The 17,364-nt window shown below is 42.9% G+C and overlaps 1 protein-coding gene across 1 annotated transcript in view; it reads right to left on the bottom strand.

The window, feature by feature from the left end:
* Positions 1 to 4,372: 4,372 nt before the first annotated feature.
* The window catches only part of FAM124A (family with sequence similarity 124 member A), a 42,432-nt gene continuing 29,440 nt past the window's right edge, over positions 4,373 to 17,364 (bottom strand). Inside the window, exon 4 of the mRNA XM_015628093.2 lies at positions 4,373 to 9,955. Within this exon, the coding sequence (XP_015483579.1) occupies positions 9,158 to 9,955 (798 nt within the window). The 3' untranslated portion in view covers positions 4,373 to 9,157. The remainder of the gene's footprint in view (positions 9,956 to 17,364) is intronic.

The following is a 17,364-nucleotide window of genomic DNA, read 5'->3' as shown; positions in this document are numbered from 1 at the left end:
GGCCCCGCCACACGCCGGGAACACGGCACACACAGGGCCCCGCCACACGCCGGGAACACGGCACACACAGCGCCCCGCCACACGCCGGGAACACGGGACACGGACGGACATAACACACGGACGGACACACCAAACACAGGGCCCCACCACACACCTGGACACGCCACACGCAGGCCCCACCACACACACGGACACGCCACACGGAGGGACACGCCACACACACGGACACGCCACACACACGGACACGGCGCAGCCCCGTGGGCGTTCCTACCCAGCGGCCATCTCTGGCCATATCCCTCCCTTCCCATCGCCGTTTCATTGTGTGTCATCAGGTCGGCGGTTTTCATTGATGATGGGCAGATCAGATTAATGGCCTCCACCGACCAAGCTATCTTTCCATCTTATGCACCATGTATTCAGGAGGAAAGGGATCGAAAAGGATATCTGATTAAAATGTCAGCCGTGCTTTAATGCAGGAGGCTGAGCCACAGCAGGGGCAGGATGAAGTCCTCTAAGACTCCCCTTCTGTGGCCAAATTGAAGCAACACTGTCTATCTGTAAATTATTAAAAAAAAAAAAAAGAAAAAAAGAAAAAAAAGAGCAGCAGTTTGAATATTGTTCTTGATTATTGCTCCAAGGCCAGCCCAGCGCTGTTTGAGTTGTGTCCACACGCTTCAGAGATGCCCCACAGGTCACCAGACACACCACACTGCAGCTGGCCTGGCTTCCCTCCCGGACTGCTGCAGGATCTGTGCTGCTCTCGGACACAGCCAGCCCACAGGGCTGAAGTGAAGCCTGCATCGCAGCTCAGCTGAGAGGTGTTTTTGGCAGCATGACCCTGAGAGGCTGGGTTGGTGTGGGATGTCCAAGGGAACATGGGATGACAGGAAGATGCAAAAAGCCTGGTGGGAGAGCATTGGAGACAGAGAGGCCAAAGCTTGATGTAGCCTCTTCTGTAGTGAGAACAGTCTTAGAGGTGAAGGGCACCACCAGGAAGTGTCTTGGTGAAAGCTGCTTGAAGTGGTCCAAAACAGAGACAACAAGCAATCAAACAATCCAGTGTCTGAACCTGCTTCACTGTCCCACTTCCATTTACTGCTGAAGACATATTCTGCCAGAGGATTTATACCCTGGGAGGCTGCAAGGCTTTCCAAAGCAAGCAGTTGGGTTCCTCCACAGCTATCTCACAACCCGTTGGTTCCTGGGCTCAGGGGGACACAATCCTCCCCAGCTACTGAGGCAACACGGCCCAGAAGCCTGCATTGACTTCTAGAACAGAAAGTGCTCAATGAAAATTGTCTGGGTGAAGGCTGCAAATAAATGTGACTTTCTTCTCATGCAGAGAATGAATTCAGTGCTGCTTACTGCCCTGAGCTGCTGTGGAAACCCGAGGAATTAAGAGAGATTCAACAAATTGAGGGAGGATACATCCATTGGTAGCGCAGTGTAGCAGTTGGTCACACAGTGATCTGAGCAGTTTTTGGCTCAGGAAGTCTGGACTCTGTGTAAATTTAGCAATTTGCACTATGCCGAATCCTGGAAGCTGGGAAAGAATGCCACAGGGAAGATTGCTCTGTACTCAAATGACACTTGAGCTCAGATGAGAAACAAGTCATTATCCAAATAGAGGACTCTGAGGATTCTTTTTTTTGGGAAGAGTCAACATGGTTTTATAAAGGGAAATCTCATCTTTTAAATCTGTTTGGGGCTTCAGAAGGCATCAACAAATAGGTGTAGAGCTAAGAGCAGTTTTCCAAAGCCCTTCATCAAAGCCTTTGCAAGAAATCCTGGTGTGATGGTTTAAGAGGTAAGGTTATGTGAATAAAGGGCTGATTAAAAGGCAGGAAACAGACGGTAGAAATAAATAGCCAGCTCTGACAGTGGAAGGAGGTTGGCAGTGGAGTCATGCAGGCATTTGTACTCAAGCTTACATTGCTCAGCATGACTTAAACCTGGAAAAATGGGGGCTTTGTGAGATGGGAGTTTGCTGAGGTTATTAAGCATCCAACACAGTAAAGATGATGAACACCTGGGGAAGCTACAGAAAAATCTCACAATAGACAGCAATTGGACAATAAAAAGGCAGATGAAATTCAATGTAGCTACTTCTAAAATTAATTACATTTTAAAAGTATCTGATTTTGCATACATGAGAGTAGGGTCTCAACTGACTTTTTCTGCTTGGGAGTTGGACTTTAGGGCTATGTAAATATCTATGAAAAGGGTACCTCAGTGATCACCTGCAGCCAAAGCAGCAAGTTCTATTACTAGGAGAGAAACAGAATAAAATGGAAAACAGCTTCAAGCTGTTGTGTACATTAGTACAGTGCATCTAAATCTCCAAATGTATTTATAGACCCTCTAGTTCAAAAAGCACACAGCACAGAAAGGTAACAGGGGGTAACAAGAATGAACAAAAGCATGGAATGGTTTTCCTATGAAGAATACGTTACTGTGTTAAGACTTCTCAGCTTGACAGGAGAAACAACAACCTGATTTCTGCAGTAGTTAACACACTGTTTGAAACTGCTTCTTAAGCCCTTTGTGAGGTGGGACTGTCTTCCCAACACCTGGCCAACTCCATTCTGTTGGGCAGATAGGATGACCAGTGCCAAAGCTCAGGCTGCTGAACCTGAAATCACTCCTGGAAAACCTCAGCACTCTCAGGATGTAAAACCAGGTGATTTAGAGATATGAGGAGCCAGTTGGGTCCAGAGCTCTCATGGCTGGATGCAGGTTCTTTATGGAAGGGTGGAAGACGGCAATAATGTTTGTACTCTAAGCAATGGAGTGGCACAAATTTGTGCATGTTTGTGAGGGAGCAGAGGGTGAGAAACTCAGGAGCTCATGGGTCAGGAGAAGCTAACTAAAGGGATATTGTTGTGGGTATCTCCCACAGCCCAATCAATCAAGAAGGAAAGACAGATAGAACCTTCTTTAAACAACTCAGGAGTTACTCAAGACAGACTAGAAAAATTCCTGTCTCTTGTAACTGGAAAGATCTGCCAATTGGAATAAACTCTTCAGTGCCTTCTGTCATAAGGTCATCACTCACAAGATGTTCTGTTAGGCCTGCCGTGTGTCTGTATCTAGCAAAGTTTTGAGGAGAAAATGACTAATCACACTAGAAGAGTGAGTCAGGGATGAAGAAAGCTGCACCTACACAAGTCCATGGGACTGGATGGGCTACCACTGACAGTGCAGCAGAAACTGCCCAGTGGGATGATCATGACTGATTACACTGAAGGGCAGGGCTACCACCCACAGAGACCTTCACTGGCTGGAGAAGGGTGCCAGTGAGAACCTTATCAAGTTTAATAAAAGCAAATGAATTGTCAGGCTGACAGAAATTCTTCTTCCAGCCAGCTAAGCACTCGTCATCATCCACATCCATACATTTGTGTAGAGTTTTGGCAATGTCAGTACAAGTGTGATATTGACAAACCTGAGAGAGTTCAGAGGGTCGAGTGAGAAGACCATGGCTGAAGGAGCAACTGCAGCCTTCCAGCACCTAAAGCAGGATTATAGAGAAGACAGAGCACAGATTTCTCAAAGGTGTTCAGTGAACCAAGAGGGAAAGATCACAATTTTGGACGTGGGAAATTCTCACAGCAGATTAGGAAGCGGTTTTTCACCATTACAGTGGGTAAGCACTGGCACACATTGCCCAGAGACACCATAAATTGCCACCTTTAAATACTTTCAAATCTGATCAGACAAGGTCCTGAACAACTTGATTTAACTCCAAAGCTTCAGGCTTGAGCAGTTTGTGTCTGCTTTCAGCAGATGCTTTGGACTAGATGACCTCCAGGGACCTCTTCCAACTCCTGATGTTTCTACAGCTCTGTAAGTGCCATAAAAATATATATATAAATTCTACAATGTTAAATCATAAAACCATAAAAACCAAACAAAGCCAAACCTACACAGCTTTGCATATACAATGTAACGCCGACATGCAGATGTGTCCCTTGGGGGGAATAAAGAAATGCATAGTAGGTAACACCACACACTGATGAAAAGAAGAGGAAAGGATGATTATGAAGACCAATGGACATCAAACAAACCCAGATGGGATTTAAGCATGAAAGATTACCAATATGTGTCACAGCTCCTATTTTATCATTCAGCTTTACTAGAGAAAATTATTTACAACACTACAGTGAGAATCAAGAGACTCAGTCTGCAGAGGCAAAACTGAGTCCAACAAAAAATATTTTTGCTGCGTTTATTTTGTAGTTATCCCACCAACATACAATGCCAAAAGCTGCAGAGCTTGTGGCACTGCAGTCATTTTCAAAGCCTAGATAAAATACCCTGTAAGTATGCAATACTTCATAGGTGAACACACAGAAGGTTATGTACAACCAACTTGTCATCTCTATTTTATTTCACAGAAGCAGTGCATTCTGAGGTAAAAGGAGAAAAAGTTCAGAAAAAAACTGCAGTTCTCAAAAGACATTGTTGATAATTTAACCATATCAATAAGTAAATGTAATGAAATTTGTGCATATTCAAGTCTCTGAAGAGATAAGCCTCTTCTTAAATAATGGGAAGAGAATTAATGAAGCCTACCTTCAGTGAAACTCACTTCGTAACCTGGCTTTCTTTTTATAGGCAGAAAGTTTTCTGTACACTATCACCTCTGCTTTGCTTGACACTCAGTGTCAGGAAACTCAGTTCAGGACACTCGGTTTTTTACAAGATTTGGTTACAAGCAACATCCATGTAAACAATTAAAACTTTAATCTCTAGTTAGGTATCAGTAAACAAAACAGAGACAGAACCAGTGGGGACAGTACAAATGCAGAGTCTATGGACACTCTTTTGGATCTCTTCCCATCAGGATTAATGTGGCAAAATCTGGAGCTGAGATGCTTGTGGAGCTGCTGGTTAATAACACACATGGACCTCATGACTGACACTTGAGCTGTCCTGTGCTTTCTTGTGGATCTCTGTTCCCAGTGCTTCCTGCCACAGCAGACAACAGACCCCAGATGTGATGGACTCCTTCTAGAGCATGCAGAATGATGGTTCAGAGCCTCCTCTTCATTAAAAACCCCAATCAGCTTTTGTCAGGAGTTTAGTGTTGGCATGATGCCAAGATCAGACAGCTACATCAGCTCAAACAAGTTTTTTATTTCATGTCCAGATAAAATGTTATCTGTATTATTAAAATATTGTGCAAATACCATGATTATGGACAGATAATCATGAAGCATAAATTTAAACCCATGGATGCTGACTGCTAGGCATCACTGTTTGTATGGTGAAATGCAAGCTGATGGAAAAAGTGGCTGTCTGACTTCACAGTGTTTTACATATATTTTGGCAGGGTACAAACAATAACATGGGAATATAACTTTAGATAAATCAGGTTCACATGTTCCAGGGAGGGATTTGAGCTAAAGGTCATGACAGTCAGAGGAAAGACTGCGTGGGGTCTGAAGGAGCATAGAGCAGATAAACAAACACACACACCATGACAAATCTTTCATTAATGCTATTTTTGTCCCAGAAAAGAGAACAGTTTACCCAAAACTGCAGTAAGTCTAAACAGTTTTAGAGGGTAGGAGAAGGCTGATAATCTTCTGTGCTCTTTACTGTGAATAAATTTTCCTATTTATTCACTGTGTTTAGCACAAAAGACAAAGTCTACCTCTGGTAAATGCTATAATAAGCATCTTACCGAGAGGAAACTTGGACTTCAGTTTGTTGCCTTTTTTTCTATGTGAAGAAAACAACAGCATATCCCTCTGGCCTGTTTTGGACTTGGGTTGCGGGTTCCTCCCCTAAAAACCTGTACTCATTTTCCTCTAGACTTTCTTCCAGACTAGTTTGTAAAAACCATGCACTTACCTAAACAGGCCAGGGGAGCTGTTACATTTTTTTTTTAACTATTATTAACAGTATGTGTGTGCTTTTTCACCTTCTTTTTTTTTTTTTTCCTTCTAAAGCAGAAATTCTTTTGATTAAAATTACCTGGTAATACAACAAATATCTTTCTCTGAAAATGAGCTTTTATTCCACACACCACAATGCCATCATGGTAGGTCTTCAGCATTTACACCTATATATACGTTACACCCAGCATTATACAGACACCTTTTAACATGGTAATTTCCCCAGTGGCTCGACCAGAGTTGTGATCTGTGACACTTGTCAGCCAAAAATTTAACTTCTCAGAACACATATTATAAAATCTGTTTATATAACTTAAATCCTGGTGAAGGTACTTAGCTGTCATATTAGCAGCTTTTCACTTATTTTTTTTAACAGCAATTAGAGTAATTTAGAGCAAAACAGGTTATCAAAAATGCATATTTTTAAAAACATCTTTTGAAAGCCAGAAAATTTGGGTTGTTTTCCCTTTGGGGAGAGGTATTCAAGAAGAAACAAGTTTTTTCCAGAAAGTATGCTTGCACTGGAAATACAAAGAATAAGTTTCTTCATTTATTATTTTTATCAGAAAAATAATAACCCCTTAAAAAGCAGAGAGCTGTCTTTTTGGGTCTAATGTTGTAGCAATATATAAAAATGCTGTGTTATCTTTCTTGGTTTGTATTCCAAAAAGGTGAGCTGTATTGCCAGAGTTAGAAGTAGCAAACATGGTTTACTTGGATTATCACTGTCTGTACAAGTGGCTCAGACAGCAGTCCAAATGGCTCCCTTCTAGCTAGAAAGGATGGGCTTTCTGGGCGAGGGGGCTGAAAATTTCTCTGAGGTTTCCCTTTTGGCACTTTCTGCATCTTGGTCTGTCAAAGTAAAAGATGCAGTGGAATTTCCTCCTCTCTGGGAAAGGAGCGACACTTCTTCAGAAGAAGCTTCTATAAATACATTGGCAGCAAAAGGAGGGCTAAGGAGTCTCCATTCTTTGTTGGATGCACAGGGTAGCACAGTGTCAAGGGATGTGGAAAATGCTGAGGTACCTAATGCCTTTTTTGCCTCAGTGTTTAACACCAAAGCCATCTGCCCCCAGGATACCCAGCAATGACAGCTGGAAGTTAGGGATGAGGAGCTGAGTGAAGGCCCCATAATCCATGAGGAAAGGGTTAATGACCTTCTGTCCAGTTAGACACACATCTATGTGCCCTGATGTGATGCACCTGAGAGTATTGAGGGAACTGGCAAAATATCTTTCTAAACCCCTTTCAACCCTTTTCCAGCTGTTTTGGTTTATCAGAGAAGTCCTGATTGACAGGAAATCAGCAAATGTAATGCCCATCTACAAGAAGGGTTGGAAGGGTGATCTGGGGAACTATAGACCTGTCAGCCTGACCTCAGTACTGGGGAAAGTTGTGGAGCAGATCATCCTGAGTGCTATCACGTGCCATGTGCAGGACAGCCAAGGGCTCAGGCCCAGCCAGTATGGGTTTATGAAAAGCAGGTCCTGCTTGACTAACCCGATCTCCTTCTATGACAATGTGATCCACTTAGTAGGGGAGGGAATGTCTGTGGATGTTGTCTATCCAGACTTTAGGAAAGCATTTGAAACTGCCTTCCACAGCGCTGTCCTGGAGAAACTGGCTGCTCATGGCTTGAATGGGTGGATTCTTGACTGAATAAAACTGGCTGGATGGCCAGGCCCAGAGAGTGGTGGTGAACGGAACTAAATCCAGTTGGTTGCTGGTGACTGGTGGTGTTCCCCAGGGCTCACCACTGGTGCCAGTTCTGTTTCACATCTTCACTGATGATTTGGATGAGTGGATTGAGTGCATCCTCAGTAAGTTTGCAAACGACACCAAGGTGGTTGGGAGTGTTGATCTGCTGTGGGGCAGGAAGGCTCTCAAGAGGGATTGTGACAGGCTGGATTGATGGGCCAAGGACAGCCTTGTGGAGTTCAATAAGGTGAACCATGTGCTGGGTACTGCACTTGGGTCAAAACAATCCCATGCATTGCTACAGGCTGGGGGAAGAGTGGCTGGAAAAGGACCTGGGGTTGCTGGTCAATAGCCAGCTGAATGTGACCCAGCAGTGTGCCCAGGTGGCCAAAACAGCCAATGGCATCCTGGCCTGGATCAGGAATAGTGTGGCCAGCAGGACCAGGGCAGAGATTGACCTTGGCACTGGTGAAAGCTGCATCTTGAATCCTGTGTTCATTTCTGGGCCCCTCAGTTCAGGAAGGACATTGAGGTGCTGGAGCATTTCTAGAGAAGGGCAACAGAGCTGGTGAAGGGTTTGGAGCAAAAGTCTGATAAGAAACAGCTGAGGGAACTGAGATTGTTTCATTTGGAGGAAAGAAGGCTCAGGGGTTAGCTCACTGATCTCTACAATTACCAGAAAAGAGGTTGTAGTGAAGTGGGGATTGGCCTCTTCTGCCCTATCTTGAATGAAAGGAGAGGAAACACCCTCAGCTTGCACGAGGGGAGGGTCAGATTAGGTATTAGGAAAAAATTATTCACTGAAAGGGTGGTCAGGCCTTAGAATAAATTGTCTAGGGAGTTGGTGGAGTCAGTCTCTAGAAGTGTTCAAGAGGTGTCAGGATGTGGCACTTGGGGATATGGTTTAGGGGTGATTATGGTAGTGCTAGGTTGTCACTTGGACTTAAGATGATCTTGAAGACCTCTTCCAGCTTCGATATTTGTGTGATTCTGCCCCATCTTACCACTGCCAGCTCTCAAAGGTTGCAAACAAAGTGTTTCCTCACAAGAAACTTCTTGCCTAACCCTACTGGGGCTGTGCTGCTGGGATCTGCTGTGCTTAGAGCTGCCTTTGGAACCTGTGAAAAGGGAAATAAGATCCCTTTCTTTTCCCATCTTTCTTATGGGAATTTCTCAGAAAAGTTAAAGCAGTTTGGTATCACAAATTAGTCTTCATTTTCTGCTAAATTAAGATGGAATACAATCTGCCTCTTCTGGCATTTCCTTCACCACCAGTCCAAGGGCTGCTCCGAAAACATCCACCTTGTGCTGCTGTGCAAAAGCCTCTGTGCTGATCATACCCCCCCAAAAGATACAGGGTGCAATCTCAGCCTGCTTTACTGTACCCAGTTTGGGAATGCCAGCCTCAGAGGGTTTTGAGTATTTTCTTCAAATACTTAACACACTTCTGCATCACCTTTTCCTCAGCAAGGAACCTTCTCTAAGCTCAGGGTAGGCCCACTGCTGTCATTCACAAGTAGAATACGTTTCCTTTGGAAGTGTAAGATAGAGAAACCTCAGATGTAAAATTCTTCTTCATTAACTGGTGAAGCTGGGCAAACACGGTCATCCAGAGAACAGGAAGCTGCTCTCAAGGGCTGTTTGTGTTGCTCGGAGAGAGATGCTGACGTGAAAGAGCTGGAAGACCATTCTGAAAGAGAAGGCAGTGAACCATCAACTGACTCAAAAGTATTGCACATGGCTGATACAGGCCTTCCACTGGTGGCTGCCTTTTTAGCCCTATTGACAGTTTGTTTCTGTGATGGAAGAGAGTCCTCCAACTCACTGCAAAATCCATTAAGAGCAGAGTATGCAGAAACCACAGACAGGTCTGAGAACGACAGCTTCATCCCTGTGTCCACATCGGTCTCCTGGGCACCCTCCAAGTCATCAATGTTAAGCTTGGGGCTGCATTTCCATGTTTTTAGCCTGGCTGCAGGTGACCCAGTGTTTAAAAACTGAAATGGTTCACTGAAATGAAATGTCTCTGATGCTGAAGAGGAGTTCACTGTGGGCAAGCAGAACAGAGACTTGCTTCGTTGAAATGACCAAGAAATGCTGGAGGCACTCCTGGATCTGCGTGTGAAGTCTCCTTGATCACCATGTCTCAAGTCCTGCTGGGAGAAACCAAGATAATGACCAAGGCCATTGGTGTGATGTACCTTTTTTTGACCCATTTCTTGTGGCTGTTCAGAGACAGATTGGTGGCTCTGAGGAAGAAAGGCTGGCAGAGTGGTGAATTGGGAATCTGTTGACACAGATGGATATGGTTGCTTGCTCTGCTTTGCAGACTTCCTACACCAACTGTGTGCTTGCTGCAGTTGGGAGAGGGAGAGAAGAAGATCACATTAATACAGAGTTGGCAGTTTTACAACCCTAAGTCTCCATTGCTAAGTTGTTACTGCAAATAATTATGAAGCAGACCTCAATCAGTATGCTTGCGGCAAATGTTTCACTGCAATAACAATGACAAACCACCCTGCCAAAATCCCAAATATTTACAAAAGGAACCTCAAAGACAACAAGAATAAATGGTAGAGAAGCCTTGCCTTGTGGGCTGCATTACACTAGCTTGGACTTCTCACTTCCTACCGACTTAATCCAGATTCATTCATATTCTGTCTTCCAACATTACTACCTTAGTGGACAGCTTAAGAAAAAAATAAAGAAATGGAAGAGGTATATTATATAATTATAATTTCTCATTTCTTCCTTTTTTTCTTGTTTTGTTTTGTCCCCCTTTAAAACATCAGAAAGCCTTCAACAAGCAAGCTCATTCTGTTTTCTCAGTGGGAATTTACTACTACTCTCAACTCTTTCACATTTTCTTTCTTAGCTAGTTTGCTCTATTAACTAGCTCACAGTGATGTTACAGACACACATTCAGTTTGCTTGTAGACACCTAGACTGAAGACCCAAACTCATAGTTGTGATCCAAATCTGGACCTCAGAATAAATCTCAGTCCCAGGGCAGGATTCAGTTGCCTACCCATCAGATACTCAAGCATTAGAACAGGGAAAGCAGCTGTGATGCATGGTGAATCCAACATCCTTCTCAAGAAGGAGCTGGAGCCAGGTGGCTTTCCTATGGAGCTAGACACTGATGTCTGGATAACTGAACTGTGTTTGAGCAATTGTGAGGTTTTTCACCTTCTCCCTTATTTTAGTGAGGCTTTTAGAAATTAGCCTTTCAAAAAGTTTAATTTAAAGCCTTATAATGGAATTTCTTGCATAATAGAACACACTTGATCTCTGCTCCAAAAGGGACAGGAAATCATGGGGCAAAGTGCAAGATCATACTCCTGAGAATAAATAATAATCTCAGCTATGGAACTTGTCAGCTGGAAACAGGAGAGGAGAAGGAACTGGGTATCCTGATCTCTTTCTGCTATTAAAGCAACAAGGCTGTGACAACATGGTATTGGGCACTCTCAAGTGAATTGAAAAAGCACTGTGGAAAGCACTGTTATGGCCTCATCTGGAATACTGCACATGATTCCAATCACAGCTATGTGCAAAAGAATAAATTTGAACTGAAAAAGATGGACCCACAGGGAAAAAAAAATAGAAAGATTAACTACCCATTAAAAAAATGGAACCGCAAACTAATAGAAGGTTTCTAGTAACAACAGAAGGAGAAGAATTTTCTGGGGTGAGTAATGGATAAAGACAGAGCTTCTTCATTTTACCAAACAGATTATATGACATGACAGAAAGAGCTGAGACCTGGCAACCAAGGAGGTTCTTTGTACCCAGTCTCTAAAAAAGCTCCATACATTGCTGCTTCTAACATCTTGCTAGTGCACATCACATTGTCTTAGTGACCCAGATCTGTCATAGCCATCTTCTGGTTTTTATTGAAGTGATTTTATAGGCAAATAAAGGATTTTCACATCTGCAAAAAATGCTTGGTTCTTTCATGATCTCTTACTAGAGATCATAGGACAGCCAAACCATAGAAGTTCATTTAGATGCTGTAGATGAGTATATATATATATATGTATACTATATATATGTGTGTGTGTGTGTGTGTGTATAATAAGGTGTGTTAATTCATAACTATTTCTGTGTAATATAGTAAGCTGTTTCCCTTAATATCATAAAGAATTATATTAATGAAGAAATTGAGGACAAAAGAGTCAAATGTAAAAAGTCAGTTGTCAACAAAACATTAGCCAGAAATCACGTTCGACCTCTACAAATAACATTATTTTATTAGTGCAATATGTGAACCAATTTGTTTAAAAATTACTCTGCAAGATGAAAAGCTTGTCCATGAAGAAAATACCAGCTGTTTCTTAACTGAAGACATTTTTGGATAACCCAGAAATAAGAATCTGACATGCTGAAAGTCCACAAATAGAGCACTGCATTCTTTTGATGTGTTTGACCAAGAAAACACTCCTCATTATATTTTGTTAGCATTAACAAAAGGTACCATTTTTTTTCTCTGCAGTAGCTCTGTTATGAGATACACTACATGAACTCAACCACCGTGCTCAGGGAATCAACAGAAGCACCTTCAGAACACTTCTAACCAATTGCCTCACTGTATCTTATTTTTACACAATACTTGTGTTTTTGCAGGTTTAAGCTGACAATTTGGCAGATCAAGCATCCACAGAAACCAGGGATCCAAGCAGTGCAGTCTTCCTGTTCGTGAAAAGGATGGGACCACTGGTAGCACCTTGGACAAACCTGGAGCTGAAAACATAAGGTTTTTGGGAACAGATCTATTCTTGCACTGCAGAGAGTTCTAGGGCCAGTACAAAAGCCTTGCTTTTACTTTGTGCAGGCCACACCACCTGTCTACCACACGTATGTCAGCCAGAGCCCACAGGCATCATCAATAACATTTAGCTGTCTAGTTAGTGCAGCCAGTGGGGTCTGGAGAGAAATTCAGCTTTCCCTGAAAAAATTCTTGTGTTTGGTTGGTTAGCTGAATTTCTTTATGTCCTTGGGCTGTACTGAGTATGCACCCATTGACTGCAGTGAGAACACAGACTGTAGCTGACAACCTACTTCACGTAAGATATCCGTTTTAGGGTTTTACTATTTTAAACCCTTTCTTCCTAGTTCCTTAATGTTCCTGCAGACAGATAGATGCATTTCATTTTACACTAAGTATTTGCTGTTAATCTTGCTCCTGGGTCACAGCTCCTGGTCAAGCCCAGCTGGCCTGGCAGGAGGTAATGGTGGATGGTGAGGAGAAGGGGGCAAGCAAAGCCTGCTCCCAGAATGGCTGCCTGCAGGACAAATCAAGTGACATCACTTATACAGCTTATTTCTGAACAGCTGTTTGTAGGGGGAACTGCTCACCTTGATCCTTTTTTAGGTAAGATTTAGAAGACCTATTTTCCAATGCTGCTCTTCATTCTATGGGCAGAAATGGGAAATAATGTGGAGGTGTTATTTTCATACTTTCGTCTAAAAGCAACATGACCGAAGACTTTCCTGGCTGGGAGAGTACTAGCAGCAGTACCAGACAGTACTAGCAGCAGTAGTGCACTACAGGTAGAACACTGTACCACAGGTAGCTTGTCACAAGCTCCACCCCATGAAATACTAGTGAATAAAGATTACAGGCTAATCCTGTATTGTAGGGAAGTGGATTATGTGGACTAATAAGATTTTTCTATATCTACATTCTCTAACTTGTCAGAGATCACAGAGGGGATTCAATGATTTAGCCAGGATTAAAAATCAGGCAAAACTAGCTCCTTGTCCTGTGCCAAGGCCATTGACTGTGCTCCTCTGTGCCACCTTGGCAGGGCACACCGAATGCTGCACGAGGCCTTGTGCGCTCATGTGACCGCTCCTCTTCAGTTTTTGGAGGAGGCTTCTCTGCCTCCTTCATCCTGCCACCGGCTAGGAAAACAGTTGCATCTTTGCTGAGTTCTTTTCAAGTCCTCATCATCAGACTTCTCATGGCTTGCTAATGCTTTCAGCATTGCCTGTTGCCTCCCTGCTGCCTGGCAGAGCCCTGCCTGCTACTGCCGTGCTTCCTGCAACAGGCACAAGCACCAGAGACATGCCAGAGAGCACGTCAGTCATCTGAGGGGACACAGTGCAAAGTGACACGTTGATTTTGACCAGAATTCCAAATGCAGGGAGGTGGATTTGTCAGACCTTGCCACAAAGATGTGCAGCAAACCCAGTCACTGACTGAACAGATTAGCTCTCTAACAGAACAGATTTTTTCATCTGGTGCTAATCTGCTGCTCATTTATAATCTCTGCACAAATCTTTGTGAAGCCTGGAGGGATTTAGAGTCTTTGTGTTTTACAATGGGCTGCAGAAGAATTTCATGATGAATATCCGGGAATGCCATAAACAACTTGGGGTGAACCTTTCAGAAAAACACTTTTAGCTTGGGCTGCTGGGACCTAACAGAAAAAACCCTTGCTGCAGTCTATTTTAAGTTATCTGCATTTTAAGAAAGCAGATAGAGATCTCCTTAAGCATTATCTGCATTAAGAACTGCCAGCAAGGCTTTGCTGAGGTCAGGACCCAGCCAGCACAGCAATGACATCACCATCTCAAGGCCAGATTTTGCCTGCCTTGCTCAACAGGAGTGTGATGGTGTTTGTTTAATTGTATTAAAACCAGTAGAATTGATCCAGGGGAAAAATATCAACACAAGAAAAAGTGGCAGAGATTAGTCCTCGGTATCATCACAATAAGTCTTACTTGAAAGGCAAATAGTCAGAAGCACAGCATTTCAAAAAGGCAAAATGCACAGATTTAAAATTGAGCCTCTTTGAAAAGTGGCTTGTAATGTGTTCACAATAATAGAAAAGCTGAGTGTTTTGTAACACAAAATACATTCACTCTCAAGAATTTTTTCTGTGTGCATAGATTTGTAAGAGATCCTAGTTTACCATGGAACTTAACTGGATAAAGTACCTTAGGCTGAAGAAAAACAAGTGAAAATCCCTTATATGAGTTAGTGACTGATTCTCTGTGCTCTCCCAATTCCCAGCTACCAGCATTAAGGACAACCAAACACTAATGTCACAAAAAGAAAAGGAAAAAATAGATTAAAATATTTTGAAAAACAGGAGACTAGAATTAGATTTGCAGATTAATTAAATCAGTTCATGGCATCTCCCTCAACTGAGTCAGTTTTTGCTCTGAAAGTGTGTCCTTTTCACCAGTTTCAGAAGAAAGTAAATACAATTTTTGTAAAGGTGCCCTGTACACATCCTTGCCTGTCATAAGACATAGAATGGGATGGAAGAGACTTTAAAGATTGTGTAGTTCCAACCCCCCTGCTGTGGGCTGGGACACCTTCCACTAGATCAGGTTGCTCAAAGCCCAATCCAGCCTGGCCTTGAACCCTTCCAAGGATGGGGCATCCACAGCTTCTCTGGGAAACCTGTTCCAGTGGATGCTCTTCTTGCCTTTCTTCCTCTTTGTGCTCAATTCTGCTGTATCAGCACTATTATGCATAATAATTCAGCAAGCTTGAAGGTCTTATCTCACCTCCATTTTCCTTCCTGCAGACTAAACTGTTCTCTGCAAAAGTGCCTTTTCTTTGCCTGTTTTTGTCTTTTTGCCTTCTCTGACCCTTGTTTAATTGCTGTTCTTTCTCTTTTCTGCTTTATCTGAGTCTTCTTGTCCCAGCTCCTTGCATCAGTCATGGCCACTACCTCTGCTCCTAAAACACATGATACCACTTCTCAACCCAAGATTACAGTTGCCCCATACCGATAAGAACATTGGCCGATTAATTCAGCAAATCAGCTAAAAAAAGAATCCCTCTACCTCCTCATAAGCTGTGATCTGTTAACATTCGCAGTGTTATTTCAAGGATGCCTTATTAAGCAACACTAGGCAGAAAATAGCCACCTCATAAACTGCACAGGGACTCTCTGGCATGTATAACAGCAGCAGGCCCTATGCTTATGTGCTGAGACTCCACCTAGGTAAGATATTAATTTTTCTGGTATCCACCTTCCTCCTGGGCATGTCTGCATGTTCCACCTCATGCAGAGTGGCTAGGAAATCCTGCCAAAATATTATTTTACTTTTCTTACTCTATCCAGAGATGTTATCGTAATTTAAAGAAGCCATCTGTGCACTTTCTCCTCTCTGCTCACTATCCTTCCTTCCCAAACATGCATGGCCAAGCCAGTCCCATCAGTTATTAACCTTTCCTGCTTCCCACATTGCACTGCCAGGAGTGCAAGTTGATTAGCACTTCATCTGTCTCTGTGTGGATTATGCCCAGAGGCAGCCAAGATTCTGGGCAAGACCTATAAATCCAGCAGTATACTCACTATACCAGTATATGTTATATTCTTAGCTACATTATTTACATATTCTTCCCACTGCTCTGACAAAAGCTCCCCAGAGCTCCTGCTTCTGGGCTTAGTTCTGGTGAAGCAGTGTGGGTGTCTTCCCATAGGATGCAATCCTGTTCCTCAGGCTTGATCCTGTTCCAGCCACTGAACCCTTTGCCTCAGCTGTTTTATAGCTGCACCCTTGGAGCAAATTGCCAACGTCTAAAAGCTACTGTGACAAGACAATTCTGAAGAGCTTCCTTGCAAATGAAGGAATAGTTTCTTGGCATTAAACAGATTTATCTTACCCATGAATAACTTTGTTGTCTCTTGAATTGACTTTATCTAAGCCCCTTGATAATTGCATTTGCAAAATGGATTAAGAACATGGATCAATCTGGCTGGCAAGTATCCAAGTCCCTGTCAGGAGAAGCAAGAGGTCACACCTTGTTAGCTTCAACATGGAAGAACACTCAAACTTCAAACTTTAAAACATTGCCTGCAATTTAGCAGGGATGTTAATCTACCTTTTTTTGTATAATTATAATTTTTAAAAGGTGCAGTATCTGTATAAATAGAACCATTCTGATGATCACTATCAACTGATACGGAGGCTGAAAAATACTGAGAGGTCATTGTTTAAGTTTATATAACTGGGAAGAAATCAAAGTTATTATCAATGCTGTGGCATGGATAATACTGCTCTTAGCAACTCTCTGTGAGAAGTAAAAATGTAGTCTTGTTACTTTCAAAGATAGATACTATAATTGCTTTGAACTGAAATGAATAAAAGGAGTCCCTGGATCACCAAATCCAATGTTTCCTATAACCCATCCTTCATCATCCCCTAACTGACCATCCTGCCTTAAATTAAGGTTTTAACCTGCTCGCTCCTGCTGGGTGGATGTTATATAGTTAGCTATGAATATGCACTAAAATCTATTTATTGGCTGGTTCTTGTTCCTGTATCAAAACAATCATCGAGTGAACCAGCCTTTTGCTGTTCCTGCTGTTCATCTTGTGGTCTGTCTTCCAGTCAGAGCTCCCTTCAGACTTAGTTTGGTTGGGCTCAGGTGACCCTACTCTTCCAGTTCCCCTCTGTAGGACTGTGTCTCCATTCCTCTGCATGGGGTGAGAGCTCTTCCCTGTCCCTGCACCTTCTGAGGTCACCTTTCTGGAGCCCAGAGCTGAAGACAGGTGTGGCCCTTGGGACCCTGTGCAACTTCCCATGCTTCCTGTGACATAGTAACTCTGGTGCACACCCGAGACTGCAATTTTCTTTTTGTGGTCATGTTGCACTGCTGCCTGTAGGTATCTGAGTTACAGGAAATTTTCCCTTTGATTTAGCTGTAGAGATCCACTTCTTATTGTACAGACTTGCTTGAAACCCATATACCAGGTCCTAGTATTCATGACTTTAAAATGGCACAAGTTAGATT

This window comes from Parus major, chromosome 1 (genome assembly GCF_001522545.3).
Source record: "Parus major isolate Abel chromosome 1, Parus_major1.1, whole genome shotgun sequence".
NCBI lineage: Eukaryota > Metazoa > Chordata > Aves > Passeriformes > Paridae > Parus > Parus major.
This window is presented reverse-complemented; position numbering and strand designations above follow the sequence as displayed.